The sequence below is a fragment of the Micromesistius poutassou genome (assembly GCF_964030765.1).
Source record: "Micromesistius poutassou genome assembly, chromosome: 21".
NCBI lineage: Eukaryota > Metazoa > Chordata > Actinopteri > Gadiformes > Gadidae > Micromesistius > Micromesistius poutassou.
The window spans coordinates 12,887,308-12,908,485 of record NC_140291.1 but is presented as its reverse complement, the minus strand read 5'-3'; the positions used below and the strand labels follow the sequence as shown (position 1 = coordinate 12,908,485).

The window sequence follows — 21,178 nt, the reverse complement described above, 5'->3', positions numbered from 1 at the left end:
GGCTCTGGGAGGGACGTCCATTTGGCACGGGTTGCTGGGAGTTTGGACGGGGGGGAAGGCAGGAGATTTTCAAAGCCAACCTGCACCAGGACTCAGTGCAGCATTCCAGGGTCATTAAGCGTCCAGACAGTTTTAAAACGCCTCTCTGATCTCTTTTCCTAATATTTCCTGTCCTTCATTTCTTGCTGGAGCCAAAACTCTCACGCTTTGGCTCTCTGAGCTCGGTGTCATTGGATAAACAAGATCTGCTCGTGAAATCTCGGTCCCTATTCTAGCTGGTGTGTCTATGTCGGTAAAGAGATTTCACAATGGGAATTTCCCAGAATTCTTTGAATATTTAGCCGCTGCCAAATGAGGTGATGTCTGCCATGCTAATTCCAGCTGTGTTTAATAATAGATGTTGTCGTAGGTAGACTGGGTCTGACAGGCTGGAGATAGACACTTTAAACACACCTTGTTTCATGGGGTCTGTGACGCCAGGCAGGACCACCCATGGTGCGACTGGAGGCACTCATGCTGTCGTAAGACGCTCTGGATAAAAGAGTCGACTAAATGGCCTGTATTTATATTTATCATCCAGCCATTATTTACTTGATTTAAATGATAGTAATTTGTCCAAATGTTTCCTATTTGACACCCTCTACCACCCACACAGACTTTCTCGTTCACGTTCAATGTGGTGGTGTATTTTGCAGTATTTGATCAGACTTTAAACAATGACATTGATCATTATGTTAACATTATAAATGATCAATTAGCCATTCAGGCATTCACAGCTCATTAGCTTTAGCAATTATAGCCTGTAATAGCCTTTCCATCCCATTAAATACTGAATAGTATTACACAAACTGTTGCAACGCGATGCCTTGCATCGCATTGCAAGATTTGCTTATGAAGCAATTTACACTTTGTCACGTTTTATATGTATTATTTATTACATATTATTACACATATTATTATGTATTATAGCCATATGATATTTATTTTCATATATAATCATATATGTACCTGGCACATCGCCCTATTGCTAAATATAAACAACAAGAGAAGCTCTGAGCTATTAAAGCCTATATAGAACAGCATCTTTATCGCTGACGTCCTCATCAGACAACCCTTACAAACAATAAAAAATACCTATTCTGTACAGTTCTGTTAGCGCAGACTGTCGGTTCTGTTGTACATCCAATACCAATTGCAGTGTTGTTAGATTCTACACTTATACTGTATCACTATTATGTTGGTACCATTGATCGCCATGTATATATATATATATATATATATATATGTATGTATATATTTATATATCTCCCGCATGGCAGTGATGCCTAGTGTGAGCAGGAGGTACGTGCTAACACTTCACGGAGGGCTGTGGTTCTCCTGCTCGCCGCCCCGCTGGGCAGCAGGTTGCGGCTCCACAGCTCCTCCGACCCCTGCCAACAAACCCCCGCCACGGGAGACCCCCGCCCAAGGTCACTCCGGAGGTCAGAGGTTCCTGAACGTCCCGTCTCGGTTTCAGCGGGGGCTGGGTGGCTTATCAAGTGTTTGCCGACAAAGGGTTTAGATCTCACGGCCGGTGGTTTTTTAACGTACATTTCCTCGGTCGTTCTCGCTGATTAAAAAGAGCGCTTGGCACCGCCCGGCTGTCTGTCTTGTGATCCTCCATCTTGAGGTCCACACCCTCTTCTTCTGTGGAGTACGGGGGCGGTGTTGATACGGCGTGTACGGGCCAGTCCTGTTAGCCGGAGCGCAGTAGACACATTACATCTAGCGTGACAATGAGCTGAGGTGGGGGGGGCGGTGGAGTTAGTCCTGGGCAGGGGGTGGTAAGGGCAGCAGGAGGTGATGGAGGTGTGTGGGTGTGTTGGTGGATAGGGGGGTAGGGGGGTAGGGGGGGGGGCTGTGAAGGAGGGATTTGGAACAGAAACCTCTGGATCACTCAAATGTGTCTGCATCAACATGAGGGGGAAAGTTCCACACATGGCAGCAATAAGAGCCTGACTAGCGGGCCCTGAACACCCTGCCCTCCCCAGGCGTGTAGATCATAACAATAGGACAAATAGGATCAAGGCCTCTATTGAAACACGTGACGCTGTGTCTAATGATATGAGACAACGACGCAAATGTCCTGTTTCACTTGGGAAGTCACCACAGAAGGTGTGTGTTGGGTATGCTCAGGTCTGACGGCGAGTCTCTCCACACAGCAGCAGGACCTTTCCTGGCCGAGTCGTTGTTGAAATACCTGCTTTGTGTCTCTCTCACACTCTGTCTGTTGTTGTAGTGGCGGTCATCTATGAATATGTATGTATCTGCGTATGTATCTATGTATGTATATGTATCTATGTATGTATCTGCCAGCCTGAAACTCACCGTCATGCGTACCCGTTTTCATTGCTAAAAAATATTTGTATTTTAAATAAAAAGAGAGAGAAATGGGGAGAGGGGGAGAGAGAGGGATGAGCGAGGTAGAGAGAAAGTGCTGGTGGGGAGTGAGAGAGGGCGTTGTTTGGCCGTGGAGGAAGGCGGTGGACAGCCAGAGGGTAGAGCGAACAGTCCAGCTGTCCAACAACAACACCAACCTGGCATCCTGCCCTCTGAACCTGGCAACCAACCCCCCAAACATGGCAACCCTCCAGCTTAATCTCATTAAAATGATCCCTCCTCCTCCACCACGACAAGAGGAAGGGGTAGTGTGTGTGTGCGCTTGTGTATGATTTTGTGAGTGTGCGTGTGTGCATGAGTGTTTGTTAGTGTGTGTGTGTGTGTGTGTGTGTGTGTGTGTGTGTGTGTGTGGGGCGGTGTGTGTACTAATGAGGATCTAATTTACTGGGTGTGCCCCTGAGCAGGTGGTTGGAGCTGCCATGTAACACACACACACACACACACACACACACACACACACACACACACACACACACACACACACACACACACACACACACACACACACACACACACACACACACACGATGGCCAGAACAGGTGTGGCTTGTCGGCGTAGGAGCCGGGGGCTCGGGGTGGTTAAGTTCAGGGGTCGTTCTGGCGGGTGGCTGCTCTGACTGTGCTCTAGCGCTTCCTTCAAAACATCCCCGTCCTCCAGACCGGAGCACATCTCAGTGCAGGTGGACATCGGACACTCGGCCGTCAGCCTCCCTGTCGGCCTGGAGGCCGTCCACCAGCTCCTTTAATAATCTCCCACTAACAACCCGCCTGTTTCCCAAACAGAGGAGCGGGACCAGCTGGAAAGGGTTTCTATGGAACCCAATAAACCATAAAAGTGGGGCAGTGACCCGGGCTGCTGACCCTGTAGGTCCCCGAAACACAGCCCTGGACCCGGCCCCGACCGGACAATGTCTGGAGGATCCACTGTGGACGGCAGGACAGGGGTCTAACCCAGCTCCTAGAGGACCCACTGGGGACAGGACAGGGGTCTAAACCAGCTCTTAAGCGGGCCTCTGCAAGACTTGCCTTACTTTTGACTCTCTCTCTCTCTCTCTCTCTCTCTCTCTCTCTCTCTCTCTCTCTCTCTCTCTCTCTCTCTCTCTCTCTCTCTCTCTCTCTCTCTCTCTCTCTCTCTCTCTCTCTCTCTCTCTCTAAACAGAGGTGTGGTGGATGGCGGTGGTCTTCTTTCATGTTACATGTTGTTAATAGCCACAAGTACTTACAGCTGTGAAACATTCACACACACGCACGGTGCACACACACACATGCAGGTCGTTCACTGGCTTAAGCTGGTATGCTCTTTATCAAATTTCTCTTAGAAGAAATGGACTGTTTAAGTGTGCGCACACACACACACACACACACACACACACACACACACACACACACAACCCAGACCTAGGTGCTTTCATGTACTGGCATGTGCACCACCCAGAATTACACACACACATGCTCAGAAAGACCCAATAATGTAGAGAATATGTAACCACTTTGTTGTGCCTGATTTTATGAAAGCTATTGGAAACCATCATAACATGTAGACCTCACCAGGAGAAGGGAGGCGGGACTGCAAGAGGGGGAGAGACAGCAAGAGCGCGGGGAGAGTGGCAAGAGAGAGAGCGGTAGAGGGAAAAAGACATGCAATGGAGGGAGACGGAGAGAGGGAGGAAGGGAGAAGGGGAGACAGAGGGGTGGGAGAGAGAGGAAGGGGGAGGGTGAATGAGAGCGGGTGAGAGTGAAATGGTATATGCAGTCACCCACAAGGGGAGAGACAGATTTCCTCCTCCGTTCATTCAAGTATTGCGCACAGATCTGAGTGGTGAGCGAGGGCTGGGGATGTGATCCAGGGGGAGAGCGCTCTGCGTCTCGTCGCTGGGCCGTGCTGACGACGCCCACATCCTTGAGGGGGGGGGGGGGGCGAGGTCACGGCAGCAACGGGGTGGGGGCGCGGGGGGCGGGGGGTGGGGGGGGCGTTTCCGTTAAGGTGATGGAGTGTGATGGTGTTCTGTTTGACGCAGAGAGAAGGGGGGTGCTGAATTTAGCGGCCAGTCTGACCTTGAAGAGCGGTGCCATAAAGACGCACATATGATACACAACTCGGAGCAGAACACACAGCAGCAGCATGTGCTCCTCCCTCCTTCTATTATAGATGTACATTTACATTTAAATGTAGGCATTTAGCAGACACTTTTGTCCAAAGCGACTTACAATAAGTACATTTGTCAGAAGAAGGAGAGACAATATATCGCTGTCGGTACAGTAAGGATGTTCATAAAACCAAGTGCAAAGCACTAACAATCGCTAGGTTAACCCGTTCCTATATACAACAAAGCTAGCTAGGATAAGATGCTACACAACTCACTCATTTCTTTTTTTATTTTGCATACATACAATAAGTGTTTACATTACGTGCCAGTACGTACAACATACAATAAGTGTTTACATTACGTACCAGGACGTACAACATACAATAAGTGCGTACATTACGTGCCAGGACGTACAACATACAATAAGTGCATAGAAGGGGTGGCAGGGGGAGGCTATGCAGAGTCTAGGTGAACGCTGAACAAGTGGGTCTTGAGTCTTGAGCGACCCTGCGGTCCTGACATCGGCAGGGAGCTCGTTCCACCACTGTGGTGCCAAAACAGCGAAGAGTTGGGACTTTGATAATCGACTTGATGATCATCAAGATCCTTTAGCCATGTCTAGCCTGGTGGCTTGGTCGTCAGGATTTATTTGCTGAAACGGTCTCTCAACCAGACGGCTTGACACTTCACTTCATGGTTCTTCTCATCCATCTCCCACTGCCTCATTTACCTCCCCGGGCCTCATCTGCACAGACGGGACTTAATAATAGTTTTCAGGAGTCTGATCCCATCAGCCATTTATGAGAGTACGATCCCTTCTCCTTTCCAGATGATTAATAAATGATGAAGCTCGCACCATTAATTATGAAATGGACAAAATTAGCTCTCTACAAAAAAACTCATCTTGATTGATGAGAGCGGTAATGGCGAACAAGTTTAGCGCTACACAGAGTATGAGCCACAGCCCTCCTGTGTGCTGTGTCGTGCTGTTGGACCACACTGGTCTGCTGATGGCTAAGCCCTTGGCCAGCGTGTGATGACTGCTGGAGTTCTATGTATAGCACGGCGCCCTAGCTGTGGTCCTGGCCCGCTGAGCGCGGTAAAGCACGGTAAATCAACGCTGCCAGGTCAGGGGTTGGAGTCCGGCTGGGGCCACCCATTGTAGGAACGGATGCACACGCATTGTAGGAGTTGAAATGGCACCGAATGGCTCATATCACAGGAAGGGCAGATTAGGGCCTGTGTCGTTTGCCTCCCGGTCAAAGGGCAGTGGGTTTCGATCCCCAATGTATGGAGTCTACCTGACCGTTGCCGTTCTTGAGCAAGATGCCCCTAACTACCTGCTCATTAATGCTCTCTGCATTAGTGGAAGTCACTTTGAACATAAGATCGTCATTGTACATGGTATTATACATTATGTAGCTTGTGAAATCCTTACTTGGGGTGATGTGGCCATCATTTGTAAATGTTTAAATCCCTTTTAGTCTGAATGACAATGTCTAAAATTGAAAAAAGTTTTTTTATGAACGCTGTTTACGTGACGCTGCTGCTTTTTTTTTATTTTACAGTGATCTTATCACACCCGAAAAAAAACACCAAGGCATCCGTTCACTGCTACCTAGGCTAGCCATGTCGCTAATCCATCCCCTCTCTCTCTCTCTCTCTCTCCGACCTCCCCCCCCCCCCCCAGCGTGCAACTGCAACCTGCACGCCCGGCGCTGCCGCTTCAACATGGAGCTGTACAAGCTCTCGGGTCGCAAGAGCGGCGGCGTCTGCATGAACTGCCGCCACAACACGGCCGGGCGCCACTGCCACTACTGCAAGGAGGGCTTCTACCGGGACATGGCCCGGCCCGTCACCCACCGGCGGGCCTGCAAAGGTACGGCCACGCCCCGCACCAGGGTGTGTGTGTGTGTGTGTGTGCGTGTGTGTGTGTGTGTGTGTGTGTGTGTGTGTGTGTGGGCGGGGGGGCGGGGGGGTTGGTTTAATTGGGTCAGGCAGAAAGTACTAGCGGGGATGTGGTCGCACCAGGGGGCTCCGGGCCAAAGTACATAAGCCTGTTACTGAATGTTTCCAAAACCCATTTGTGCTTCTTTCTTTTCTCACGATGACTTGAAATATAATATTTCTATCCGGTCAGAAAATACACTTTAGGTCGCATGATTTCATTTTTGATGCGTCAATATTTTTGATTCGATGAAAGATTTTTGATACAACTTATAAGGTACTGCAACTGATAATATTCAAAATCAGTCCCATGGGCCAAAGCTTGGCCCAAGCCTGGTCTAGTGGCTAGGGTATCAGCAGGTACCCTAAGGACTTAACATGACGCTTTTCATCACAATGAGTCATCACAATGAAAACACGGAGTGTGGCTGTCCCTGAGCTGTTGGGCTTCCATGGCAGATATAATAGGCATTTCTGACATGCAACAGCGTAGCGTAGCATAGCGTAGCGTTAGCACGGGGAGCAGAGGAGAAGTCCCATGCCTGCAAAAGTAAATATAGAGAGGGAGCTGTGCCAATGCATTTAAATATCTCCTCACACCACAAGCCACATCGCATTATTAGTTTATCCTCATGGAAAAAGTGTGTATTGGCGAGGGAATGTTTCACATTTCAATGAATATTATTATTAGACTGATATTCAGCCGAGGCTCTTTCCTTTCCGCTCTGCTTTTACCCCTTTTAGTTTCTCTCTCCACTGGTGGGAACATATTGTCGCGCTGTGGTTTGGGCTCCGTGGTTTGACGGTTCTGACACAGCTCATGGGCAAGGTTCCTGTGGGGTGACATCTCCCCTAGGCCGGGGCATTGACCTTGTGTTGGAGCAGAACTATTCAGATATACTGCAGAGGTGGTGACCTCGTGTTGGTCCTGTTGATTTGGTCGATAGGTGTTGGATGTTGACTGTTGTTCAGTGATTGACTTTGGTAGTTAACCGTTAATTGCGGTTTAAGCAATATCACAGGAGAGGGACTGCCGTTCCGCTGAACAGCAGCACGGTTTTGATCTTTTTTTTCTTTTCTTTATTTGATCTTTTTATACTCAAGATTTTCGATTATAGAATATGGCGGAATTGCTTAAGTGTTGCATCAGTACAACAATTCTACAAGCGCCGTTTATTAGTCAACAGCAATAAGGGCAACAACAGATTTGGATTTATTTTGTTTATTTAATGATTTATTTTGCCCCGCCAACACAAATAGTTCCATAACTGGACTGTGACTGGACTGTTGCCAAGCAACACATCAACTTGTCCTACACACTAGCTTGTGTAGGACAAGGTTGTGTTGTCCACACATAGCCGCAGGGCCACTGTCTACACACACTAGTGTGTATCATGAAATGAATCTGAATGTTTCAGTGGAATAAGGGTCTGCTGACACTCACTTTGATGAGTTTAACAGTCAAGGTTATTCCAACACCTGGAAAGCCCATTGATACATGCTGATGCCGTTCATTGGTTGCCAACTGTTTTATGTGTTCAGTGATTGACAGTTTTGTAGGTGTTGGTAGTTGTCTGTTGCTCCGTCGTTTAGTCGTGGTTCATGGTTTAGTGTTGGTTGTTGTTTGGTGGCTAGGGGTTGTTTGCGGTTGTCTGTTGTTCAGTGGTTTGGTGTTCAGTTGCATGGCTGTTTACCGTTTGTAGTGTTATCTGTTGCTTTGTTGTTGTCCACAGTTACCTGTTGTTTGGTGTTTTTTGGCTGACTGTAGCTCTGTTTCGGGTTGGCCGTTGGGGTTGAATGTTGCTGTCGTTTGTCGTTGTATTATTTCAGGTGTACTTTGATTGTTCTGTTGTTAGGGTTTAGCTTTTGCGGTGGAACCGGCCTGGACCAGGCCGAAGGCGGCTGTGTTTCAGACCCCCTCTGTCATCACTTTTAATGAAAGCTTGGTGATCAAGATGGTAAAATGTTTATCACCCTGGGAAACGACCGTTGCTGTGGTAATGGTCCTGGACCTGGATGCCACGCACACGGGAGGACCAGAACAGGAGCTTATCTCTCTCTCTCTCTCTCTCTCTCTCTCTCTCTCTCTCTCTCTCTCTCTCTCTCTCTCTCTCTCTATTTCATTCTCTGTCTCTCTGTCTCTCTGTCTCTCTCTCTATTTCATTCTCTGTCTCTCTCTCTCTCTATTTCATTCTCTCTCTCTCTCTCTCTCTCTCTCTCTCTCTCTCTCTCTCTCTCTCTCTCTCTCTCTCTCTCTCTCTCTCTCCTCATTCGCTGTCTCTCTCTCTCTCTCTCTCTATTTCATTCTCTGTCTCTCTGTCTCTCTCTCTATTTCATTCTCTCTCTCTCTCTCTCTCTCTCTCTCTCTCTCTCTCTCTCTCTATTTCATTCTCTGTCTCTCTCTCTCTCTCTCTCTCTCTCTCTCTCTCTATTTCATTCTCTGTCTCTCTGTCTCTCTGTCTCTCTCTCTCTCTCTCTCTCTCTCTCTCTCTCTCTCTCTCTCTCTCTCTCTATTTCATTCTCTGTCTCTCTGTCTCTCTGTCTCTCTCTCTATTTCATTCTCTGTCTCTCTCTCTCTCTCTCTCTCAGCTCTCTCTCTCTCTCTCTCTCTCTCTCTCTCTCTCTCTCTGTCTCTCTGTCTCTCCCTGTGTGTGTTTCTCTCCCTCTCCTAAGCGGTCACAGATTGAGAGCGCTGTACATCTGTTTGGGTGGAGCAGTGTTGGACACTGTGCTGGGGGTGGTGGTGCTGGGGTTGTAAGCTATAAAGTACAGGTGTTTTCTAAAGCAGCATGAGGGGAGGGGGTTTGATGGAGGTAAGGTCATGTCTGTTTTCAATCACACACACACATACACACACACACACACACACACACACACACACAGACACACACACACACACACATACAACCTTACTGCTTCATAAACTAACAGCACTCGCAAATACTTCCACCACACACAGTACACACTGGACATACAATCACACACACAACAATAATTCATAACATTCATGTCATTTTGATGGCTCACCAATCGAATAAAGCTTAAAAATGTTTTATGTCCAAGTAGAATACAAACATAACCATCACACACAGCTTAAACTCCCATACAAATTCACATATGCAAACAACACCCTCCGACATAAACAGTCTTACAAACAGAAAAAGTAAACAGAGAAACAGACTCTCTCTCTCTCTCTCTCTCTCTCTCTCTCTCTCTCTCTCTCTCTCTCTCTCTCTCTCTCTCTCTCTCTCTCTCTCTCTCTCTCTCTCTCTCTCTCACACAATGTGGGTGTCTCTGTCTCCCTCTCTGTGTCTCTCACCCAGAGCACTGCTAATCAGTTAAAGCCAGCCAACGCCTGCTCATGCCTTCAGTCGCACAGATCTGAAAAGTCATCAACATCTGAGGACATTTTTACTGGCCCTAAACTGGCCAAAGCCCCTCCACACATAAAACTTCAGAAGGCCGGTCCTCACACAGCACCGAAACAACACACACACACACAGACGCACGCACACACACGCACACACACACACACACAGGGCTGCTACAGCTGGCCGCGGCGACTTGTTTATTGCACAATGCAGACGCTGGCTGTGAGGGCTGCTGTCTGAACAAGGCCGGTTTGTTTAGAAGGAAAGTGAGATCCTTGAGTGCAGACTGATGTCCACCGCGTTGATGGCTAACGCAGAAGGGAAGGGGGAAGTATGGGGTTTAGCCAGCTGGAGCTAGCAGAGCGGATAGCGGTCAGGATATTGGGTGGGGCTAGGTAAGTGGCTACAAGTTGGGTTGGAAGTGGTGCTATGACCAGGGCTTGTGTTACAGCTAGGGATGTGGCTACGGTTTTGGCTAGCGGTAGGGCTAGCTCTCGGGCTAGTGTTGTGGCTAGCTGTTTGGCTAGTGGTAGGGCTAGCTCTCGGGCTGGTGTCGTGGCTAGCTGTTTGGCTAGTGGTAGGGCTAGCTCTCGGGCTAGTGTTGTGGCTAGCTGTTTGGCTAGTGGTAGGGCTAGCTCTCGGGCTAGTGTTGTGGCTAGCTGTTTGGCTAGCGGTAGGGCTAGCTCTCGGGCTAGTGTTGTGGCTAGCTGTTTGGCTAGTGGTAGGGCTAGCTCTCGGGCTAGTGTTGTGGCTAGCTGTTTGGCTAGTGGTAGGGCTAGCTCTCGGGCTAGTGTTGTGGCTAGCTGTTTGGCTAGCGGTAGGGCTAGCTCTCGGGCTAGTGTCGTGGCTAGCTGTTTGGCTAGTGGTAGGGCTAGCTCTCGGGCTAGTGTTGTGGCTAGCTGTTTGGCTAGTGGTAGGGCTAGCTCTCGGGCTAGTGTTGTGGCTAGCTGTGGGACCATTGGCAGGGCTAGGGTCGTGGATAGGTTTGGAGATAGTGGTGTGGCTTTTGACCGAGGTTAGGGTTTTCTCTGTTGGCTGTGGGGATCACACGGTCACCAGAGCTGCATGGACCAGTCTGACCAGACTGCCAGGGTCTGGAACAAAGGCAGACCAGACCTGAACTCTCCAACTGAAATATCTGTCTGCTTGACATTTGACCCAACTGTCAAGTCAGTTCTAAATTATTCTTATTCTAACTCAAAATTATAAGAGACTCTGCCGGCAGCTACAGCGAGGGTTAGCGCTGGCCAGGGTCAGGACTGTTGTGGCCCCTGGCTGAGGGGTCGAGGATTGGTTATGGGCTCCGGGGCCGTCAGATTTACGGTCTCCAGGTTGGAGGTTGCCGGGGACTCCCAGTGGCCCTCAGCCTCCAGATGGCCGAGGTGGAGATCAGAAGAGCCGACTGGCAGTACCAGGCCCGTCACACACACACACACACACACACACACACACACACACACACACACACACACACACACACACACACACACACACACACACACACACACACACACACACACACACACACAGTTCAGCAACAGGTGTCTGGCTCTGCACAGGGAAGGAATGTCTTTCCATTCCCAGCCAGACCCTGTGGTCCAGACGCCTGGCCGGCACATGAATACACAATCACATCTATAATGACCGTCCGTACCGGTATAAACACACAGAGGCTTTGTGTGCATCATGTTAACAAACTTCTGGGCTGAGGAAATATGAAATGTTCATATTCGGACTCCATCAAGGGTGAAGGAACCGCAGTCGTCCGCTCGGTTGGACAGGTACAACACAATCAAAACAGTTTCCATCAGCACAGCACATGAACTGTCCCTGAAAACAGAACCTCCTCACTCGTTGGTCTTTGTTTCTTTTTCTGATCAGCTTATTCAACTAGGTTTAGCCGTAACCCTGTATCATGAGACCACTATGACTCCAACACTCATAAACCAAATATGCTATTTAGATCCACCTGGAGAAGCGGTGGGACAGGTAGACTCAGGAACACTCGTTAACCTCAAAGACTCGTTAAGCAGTTCCTCCTGAGCTCCTGAGTCTCCCTGGTTAATAACAGGTTGTCCTCGGCAACCACACATGGCGGCGTCCCGCCCCCACCTGTCTCTTAGCCTTGACTCAATCCCCCCGCCCCGCCCTCACCTGTACACACCTGTACACACGTCTCCAGCCCACCAGAGATGTGGGAATCGCTTTCAGAGCTATAGTTTAGCTTTTTTTAACGAGTGGAAAAGTTTCCCTTTCCGATGTACACAGATAATGAACAGTTTCGAGGTTGTGTCAGAATCGACCAATCACTGGCCTCCTGGGGGCCGCTTTTAAGGGTTTCCACCCTGGGTTCCGACGTGTCGACAAATGAGCTGTTTGTGCGCCTCCATCGTTGTGAAATGTTAAGTGTGTGTTTATTGGCCAAGCAGCACATGTCTGTTGCCGCGAGATACGGGCTCGGGTGATGTGTCGCGACCACTGCAGCCCCATGCCTCTCTCTCTTTCCCTCTCTCTCTCTCTCTCTCTCTCTCTCTCTCTCTCTCTCACTCTGACCTCTTGTAGCTCGTCCTCTGTAGTTCTCTGTTTAACTCTCTTTCCTCACTCTCCCATTCTTTCCCTCTCACCCTCCTCTCTATCTACTTTCTACTTTTTTTTTTCTAGATTTCTCTTTCTAACCCCCTCCTCCTCCCCCTCCCTCTGTTCTCTACCTCGATCTCTCTCCACTCACTCTCTCAACTCTCTCCTCTTCTCTTCTCTCTCTCTCCCTTTCTCTCTCTCTCTCCACTCAATCTCTCAACTCTTTCTTCTCTCTCTCTCTCTCTCTCTCTCTCTCTCTCTCTTTGTCTATCTCTCTCCACTCTCTTAATTATCTTATTATCTTCTTGCTCTCTCTCTCTTTGTCTCTCTCTCTCTCTCCACTCACTCTCTCAACTCTCTCTCTCTCACTCTCTAAACTCTCACTTCTCTTGCTATCTCTCTAGCTCACTCTTTTCTTTTTGTCATCAACGAGTTTCTTCACTCATGTTTCCCAACAATCAAGCCCCCCCCCCCCCCCCCCCTCCACCTGCTGCGGTGAACTCTCCAGGACAAAACTATGAACATACGTAGACCCATAATCCCTCCCCAATTTCAACATGTCGCACTCAACGTAAAAATATACAAATACAAAAGGGAAAAATGAAAAGGTAGGCAGGTAGTTGCAAATGATAACAGTACATGACTTTCTTCTGTCTTCCCCCCTTCCCCACTCTAGCGTGTGACTGCCACCCGGTAGGTGCGGCTGGTAAGACATGTAACCAGACAACGGGACAGTGCCCGTGTAAGGACGGCGTTACCGGGGTAACCTGCAACCGATGCGCCAAGGGCTACCAGCAGAGTCGCTCACCTGTCGCACCCTGCATCAGTGAGTCAGCACTCACTACCTCACTCACTCACTCACTCACTCACTCACTCACTCACTCACTTGCATGAGCTCATACACACTACATGTATGGAGTATGCATGAGCACATTGAGCTGCAAAGAGCCGCATGGAGCCGCATGGAGCCGCATGGAGCCTGCTGCCCCTATCACCAGCGGGGCAGCAGGAGGTAGCAAAAGTAACAGCAGCCAATGTCCCAACCCTGCCGATAGGATCAAGGAGAGCTGTGCGTGTGTGTTGAAGTTAGTCTGGTCTTGTCTTGGGACGCCCCCTCCAGCTCTTCCAGTACACGGAGAGAGAGTTGAGTTCTGTACTCGCTGCCTGCGTCGGTTCATCCCTTTCTCTCCTTAAAGGGACTCACAGAAGCCCCGTCCACCCAAGTGGCCCCTCCTGGCCCCTGCACACAAAACAAGGGCCACTAAGCAGCCAATTAGTATGACAGCAGTGACCCTTATTTAAATTTCTCTTTCATGGTCTTTCGTTCTGTCTCAGTCCAACCCAGCCCCCGGGGACCGGAGGCTCTTCAACAGCTGGCCCCTCTGTCTCGGGGCCCCGGCTCAATCGGGCCCTTCCTCTTTGTTTTGTTTTGTTTCACAGGGGTGTCCATAATCTCAGAGAGATCCAACTGCCATCCTCCTCGGGCCCTCAGAACATCACTCCAGATGAACGTCCCCCTCCTCCTCCTCCTCCTCCTCCTCCTCCTCCTCCTCCTCCTCCTCCCCTTCCTCCTCCTCCTCCTCCAATGGGCCGGTTGCTCCTCAAAGCCTCTCACAGCAAAAGCGCCAATCAGAAACAAATCCCCTTGAGTAGATGCTAAGCCGGTGGTTCTGAGGCTGTTTACGTTTCCATTCGGCGGCCGTTTGTTTGCATTAGCATGTGTATTGGAAAGCAGTGCAGGGGCTACAGGGGCCCACAGCATCAAGCAGGGCCCGCCTTCTGGAGGGAGGAGCCACAGCATCTGTCTCCAGATACTGGGAAATAGACTAAAGAATCTAAGGTGTCTATCTAGGGAGTGAAGTGACACAATTGTAAATGTTGTTTAAAGATGTTTAATGGAACAGATTCACTGGTCAGGCTCTCATTTTACAGAGGTTCAGTTCCATTAGGAACTCTTTCCACTTCGAAAGCCCTTCTATGATGTCCGTCGTCTGAGAGGCGGATTGGGCAAAACATAAAGGAAGGAAAATAAAGTGAGACGCTCACACATTTCTGCGCTCATCCCAAAGTCCCAAAGTCCTTTCTGCTCAAAGTACCAGCAGAGAGGACTGCTGGTACTTTCTGCGGCACATGCTGCCTCTATTTTTGCCGTTTATGTGAATAATGTATGATGAAATAATGAGTTTTTAGATTTAGTACATATCTAAGCTGCTTATCATAATTACAAGCATTTCTTCAGTTGATATTTTGTGGAGACGTGTAGGTATATGTTTTGAGGGGACTCGTCTGAATGTCTTTTGGGGGCCTTGTAGCTCCTGCTCTTTGTTTATAGCCAGGTCTGGCATATGATTCCATGAATGCATGTTTGTATGTATGCACAACCATCCTGTGGGCTCTGTGGAACTAATTCTCACTGTTTTCAGACATACCAAATTCATTTGACCATCCAGATGGCATCCCTCCAAACCTGTTCCAGCATGTGTCTCTGTAAAGCCATGCACTGACGGCATGCCCCACTCTAGTAAAAAAAGTATTTTGCTTCTTCTGTGTTTCAGAAATCCCAGTAGTCAACCCTACAGCCGTCGTCAGCAGCACTGAGGAGCCAGCAGGTTAGTCTCTCAGTCAATCAAAGAACATTCTCTCCATCTCCCCCTCTCCTCCCTCTCCCTCACCCTCTCCCTCTCCCTCTCCCTCTCCCCCTCCCCCTCCCTCTCCCTCTCCCCCTCCCTCTCCCTCATCCCCACCGGTTTACCAGTTCTTAAATATTTCTGGGCAGGGTCTTTAAGCTGTGGAATAAATATTAATGGAGGGTGGGGTCGGCCATTTTCATGTTCTGCTAAATAAACGAGGGTGCAGGGAAATCTGCATTCCTTGCGCCTCAGCCAGGAAGGCCAGCTTTCCCTTTGTCGATGTCACGCCATCGCGCATCGGACCGAGGTAGTCGGAAAGTGAAGGACTTGTACACCGTCTGTACACCAACGTCTGCGTACAACAAGCTGGAGAAATGATCTGGAAACTCCTTCCCTCCCTTTCTCTCCCTGGTCATTTCCTCTGCCCGTCTCCTGTGTTTATTATATCCTTTTTTGATTAGTGAGCTCAGAAACCAGCTGAAATGCTCTGGGTTCGACACCCAACGTGTGCAGTGTCATCCTGTCCATGAGTCAGATACCCGGACCCCTACATGCTCCTTAAGGACGCTGATCTCTGAGAATCTCTCCAAGTTTGTCCTTGCATGAAGCTTGCCAAATAACTCGTCATTTTGGACCCCAGACTCCCAAGACCCCCCGCTGACGGGAGTGTGTAGCGGACGCTCAGAGCCATGCACACGTGCTGCCTGGACATCCGAACCACTCTCCCCTTCGCCGGTGTGGCGGGCCAGCTATGCGGCCCCTCACAGGTTGGATAATATCATTCAGCAAGAAAGAAGAAAAGGCACAGGGATTAAAAGAAATAAACCTTTTCAAGAGGCAATGTTCCGCACGCAAGCTCATGCTTACCGCAGTGTACTTCAGCTTTCATCGGAGTGTGTTTATCAGTGGCTGAGTACCGCCACAGAGCCTCTCTGGTGAGCTCTGGTCCATCTGTCAGATTACAATTTCTCTTCTCCTGACGACACGATGAACGTTAAACGTTCTGGCCAACCGGTGGCCCTCTAGTGACCGAGGAGCCCCGCTGGTTCTGGGTCCCGCCTCCTGCTCCCTGGGAAAGGGTTGTGGGTCTGGGGGAACACACACTCGCCAACACTGCTGTTCGTTTACGCCCTAACCAAGTTCCAGCCCTCAGAACACCCCACCCCCCCCCCCCCCCCCCCCCCCCGAGCCCTAAAATGGCGGGTTTTGTGCGAGGGCAGCAAAGGCCATTTATCCTTGTAATGACACAGAGAAACTGCCACTGTGTGTGTGTGTGTGTGTGTGTGTGTGTGTGTGTGTGTGTGTGTGTGTGTGTGTGTGTGTGTGTGTGTGTGTGTGTGTGTGTTTGGATGATGAACGTGAGGTGAGAACTCTTGCTTTAAATTACTTTTACTGGGAAAAACACAAAATGGAACCCTGCCAGAACCTCTACGCAGCCACACACACCCACATTCACACAAACACACACACATAGGGACACACACACACACACACACACACACACACACACACATAGGGGGACACACACACACACACACACACACACACACACACACACACACACACACACACACACACACAGGGACACACACACACACACATAGGGACACACACACACACACACACACACACACACACACACACAGGGACACACACACACACACATAGGGACACACACACACACACACACACACACACACACACACACACACACACACAGGGACACACACACACACACACACACACACAGAAGCCTGCTCTTCAGAGATAGCATCTCTCCACTCCCAGTCCGTTGCTCCCCTCAGGGAGATCTTCACTTGATACCGCTTTGAAATGCAACCCTTAGCCCGATCACACATCTTCTACATGTAAACACACAGTTTCACTCCCTCTCTAATATCTTCTCCAGCGCACTGTCCCTCAGCCAGACCTTGTGACAGCTTTATATCCTCCTCGTTCCCCCTTCCCAGCCATCCTTCAGCTCTCCATCTCCTTTCCTTCCAACCTTCCTTCAACACCAGTGTTTTCCTCCTTCCTCAAATCCATCCTTCCATCCATCCGTAGAAGCCACTGGCATCAAGTGATTCGTTCCTACTCCCAGAGCCCAAGAAACTCTCAGATTCTCTCTTTCCTTCCCCCTGTCTCACCCTTACCCTGTCCACACCCTCCACCAAGCCCTCTCCCTCCCTCCCTGTCCTCTCCCTCCTCTCCCGCTCTCTCTTTCTCTCTTGTGGTGTAATTGGGCCAGTGTTTCCTGTTCAGAGTCAGAGTCCTTTTAATTGGTTTGCTTTGGAAAGCAAGCTCCTCGACTCCCAGAGATTCCTGGTTCCTCTGCAGCAGTGAGAGCTCCATGGAGCAGGCGGGCAGCGCCCCTGTAAACTCTACCTGACCTGCGTCCTCAAACATCCCGCTGTACACGCTTCTATGGCAACAACACAACCCAAGGCTTTGTGTCATAACGGACGAGAAGTCCTTAAGACTAAATACTCTGTTTAGGACCCTCTACACAGACGTCTGTGGTAATGATCTGACATGTAAGGGGTGTGTATCGTCTAATGCCTAAGGGCACGCTCGAATCACAGGGACGGAGCCCTTCATCAGCAGTAGGACCGGACAATACCCTGGATTGTGTTGTTTGATCTCCTCTTCATCGCAATCGTACAACTGTTATAGCAATAGCTTCTGCCTGGGGGGGGTCGGTGCTAGTTTGACATCCCGGAACCGTCCCGGTGCTCAACCACAGCGTGGAGGTGGTCTGGGGTCAAGAACACCATACAAACACACCAACGGATGGGCTGCTGCGGTGGCGGTGGTGTCAGTGGCACCACAACGGGGTGTGAGCGTGGGCGAGGTGCTGCAAAGCGGCCCAGACCTTCCCGAGGTAAACAGAGCTTTAAACACTCATTGGGCCGGTGTCCAAACCGCTCTGCAGCGGCCCGGCCCGGCCAAACTGAACCCCAGGGCCAGGAGCTCTGTTCCAGGTGTCCAAACCCCGTTCATTAGCCCCTCTGCACCCTGCAGTGGAGGGCCAACCTCCACCCCTCTGAGTCTTTTTCGCAACGCTGACCCCTGTTGTAACCCCATGTGATGACACTGACTTAATGTTGTGGCACTTATTTCCACAGACTGCGAGTCCTACTGTAAGCCTGTGAAGGGAAACCTGAAGATCAATATGAAGAAATACTGCAAGAAGGACTATGGTAAGGAACTAGGGGCGGGTATATCTGCTGCTGACAAACCAGAACAACTCTCACATTTCTAGCCCTGAAAAGAGAGTCTGTGTGTGGGTCATAATCGCAGATCTTTACAATAAGTTTTATTGATTTCATAAAATAAGTGGGCAAGAAAATGAAGGGTTTTCTCTTTTGGAATTTTAACATATTCAAGAGATATTTTAACTGGATTGAATGAACATAATAATATATAACATGAGATGAAAGTAAGTAAGCTTTTGTAACTTGATTCCACATGTGTGCCTTTCATTATCATTATTCCACTTACTAACCCAAGGCCTCACTGAAGAGCACCAGTGGGAGATTACAGCTCTTCACCCGCAGAGAAACTCTCTGTACTTCTTATAGTTGACCCCGTGTGTTAGCGAGGACTTTCAGGACCAGGTCACATAGTGGTTTCAGCTGCATTTACATTTAGGACATTTCACAGACGCTTTTATCCAAAGCGACTTACAATAAGTACATTTGTCAGAAGAAGGAGAGACAACAATACATTGCTGTCAGTACAGTGAGGATGTTCATAGAAACAATGCCAAGCACCAACAATTGCTGTGTTAATCCATTCCCTGTATACAACAAAGCTAGCTAGGATAAGATGCTACAGAACCAAGTACAAAGTGCCAGGACGTACGACATACAATAAGTGCGTCGGAGGGGGTGGGAGGGAGTAGCTACGCAGAGTCTAGGTGAACTCTGGTTAGCGGCCTTGTTAATGCTTGTGTCTTGTGTGTGTGGTGTGTGTGTGTGTTGCCGTGTGTGTGTGTGTACGTGGTGCAGCGGTGCAGGTGAACGTGCTGGACATGGAGACGCTGGGCGACTGGGCCAAGTTCTCGGTCATGGTGGTGTCGGTGTACAAGAGCCGCGGGGAGCCGCTGAAGCGCGGCGACAACGTCCTGTGGATCCACATGAAGGACCTGGCCTGCAAGTGTCCCAAGATCCAGATGAGCAAGCGCTTCCTGGTGATGGGAGGGGGGTCCGAGGGAGTGGGGGGCGGGGGACCCGCGGCGGCGGTGGGAGGAGGAGGAGGAGGAGCCGTCAGTGGGGGTGCCGGAGGTGGAGCTGTGGGGGCGGAGCAGCGAGTTGGCCTGGTGGCGGATAAGAACAGCCTGGTCATCCAGTGGAGAGACGTATGGACGCGGCGACTCAGGAAGTTCCAGCGCAAGGAGAAGAAGGGCAAGTGCGGCAAAGCATGATGGGGGAGGGGGTGAAGTCCACTGACACCAACCCCCCCCTGCCCCCACCTCCTCCTATTCAGCCCTCCACCCCTCCTAGCTACCTTTAAACTGTGACCCCCCACTCACCCTTCCCCATGACTCCTGGTCAGGAGGGGAGCTAACAACACCTTGCCCCCCCCCCCCCCCCCCCCCCCACCGACCCCAGGGACGCTGCACATCAGAGACTAACCGTGCCCGTTTGGAAGGACTGCTTCTTGTGTATATTGGATTGACTTGTTTAACTTTTTATTTTTTTCCAAGATGTGTGGTCAGAATGTCTCCTTGGTTCTTCTAACTGGTTGGCCTTGAAAAGGGACCATTAAAAAGGGTATGAAGGGCAGACATTCCCTGTCTCCAATGACGACCGCAAAGATGTCCAGATCTCCTCCCGAAACCCCTTCCCCTGTCTCAAACCCCTCCCTCTGTCTCAAACCCCTCCCTCTGTCTCAAACCCCTCCCCCTGTCTCAAACCCCTCCCCCTGTCTCAAACCCCTCCCTCTGTCTCAAACCCCTCCCTCTGTCTTAAACACCTCCCCCTGTCTCAAACCCCTCCCTCTGTCTCAAACCCCTCCCCCTGTCTCAAACCCCTCCCTCTGTCTTAAACCCCTCCCCCTGTCTCAAACCCCTCCCTCTGTCTCAAACCCCTCCCTCTGTCTCAAATCCCTCCTCCTGTCTCAAACCCCTCCCTCTGTCTCAAACTCCTACCTCCTGTCTCAAACTCCTACCTCCTGTCTCAAACCCCTCCCCCTGTCTCAAACCCCTACCTCCTGTCTCAAACCCCTACCTCCTGTCTCAAACCCCTACCTCCTGTCCAAACCCCTCCCTCTGTCTCAAACCCCTCCCCGTCTCAAACCCCTCCCTCTGTCTCAAACTCCTACCTCCTGTCCAAACCCCTCCCTCTGTCTCAAACCCCTCCCCCTGTCTCAAACTCCACTCCCTCGTCTCTAGACTACTCCTCCGGGGACATTTTGTGTTCTGCACACACACAAATTCTGATGCCTGAGCATCAAACCAACCGTTGCTGGACCCGTCGGGTATGGACTCTGTGGACTACAAATCCCATAACCCTGGACTACAACACACACTCGAGAGATTTTCTCTGTTCCACCTCAATGTCTTCCACATCTGGAGGTGTCCGTCTACAAACCCCACCCTGATGGCCCAGACCTTGTGGGGGTACCTGCGGAACCCCCCCCCCCCAGGAAACCCCCCAGGAAACCCTGCCCCTGTTGCTTCACCGACCGATAGGTGTATTCCATAGGTGCATTCCATCACATCCATTCATCCATCACCTCTGTCCGGATGGGCTCATTCCCATTACCTCTCATCCCCATCTCCTCAGTCCGTTTTTTTTTTGTTGACAAGAACACAAGGGCTGTCTCTGCGAAACCTTCACCCTGTGGCCCCCAGGCCGTCACTGAGGCTGCTGCATGGGGCCCTCAGCGACCAGAGGGCCGCCATCACAAACTCTGACAGCAGCATCATGGAAGGAGAGTGATGATAGTGATGGAGATCTTTAATGTGTGTGTGTGTGTGTGTGTGTGTGTGTGTGTGTGTGTGTGTGTGTGTGTGTGTGTGTGTGTGTGTGTATATATATGTATGTACAATATACAGCTTCATCCATTCTAAAGATGGCAGACCTTCCTAAATATCCCAGACTTCCTGAGGGGTCTTTTTTAT

The 21,178-nt window shown here is 50.1% G+C and overlaps 1 protein-coding gene across 1 annotated transcript in view; it reads left to right on the top strand.

The window, feature by feature from the left end:
* Positions 1-19,477, top strand: part of ntn2 (netrin 2) — a gene marked incomplete at both ends in the record, with an annotated part of 25,114 nt that extends 5,637 nt beyond the window's left edge. The window contains 5 exons of the mRNA XM_084485612.1: positions 6,217-6,405; positions 13,098-13,247; positions 14,977-15,030; positions 18,177-18,251; positions 19,062-19,477. Coding sequence (XP_084341738.1) covers positions 6,217-6,405; positions 13,098-13,247; positions 14,977-15,030; positions 18,177-18,251; positions 19,062-19,477 — 884 coding nt within the window. The remainder of the gene's footprint in view (positions 1-6,216; positions 6,406-13,097; positions 13,248-14,976; positions 15,031-18,176; positions 18,252-19,061) is intronic.
* Between the last annotated feature and the right edge of the window lie 1,701 nt (positions 19,478-21,178).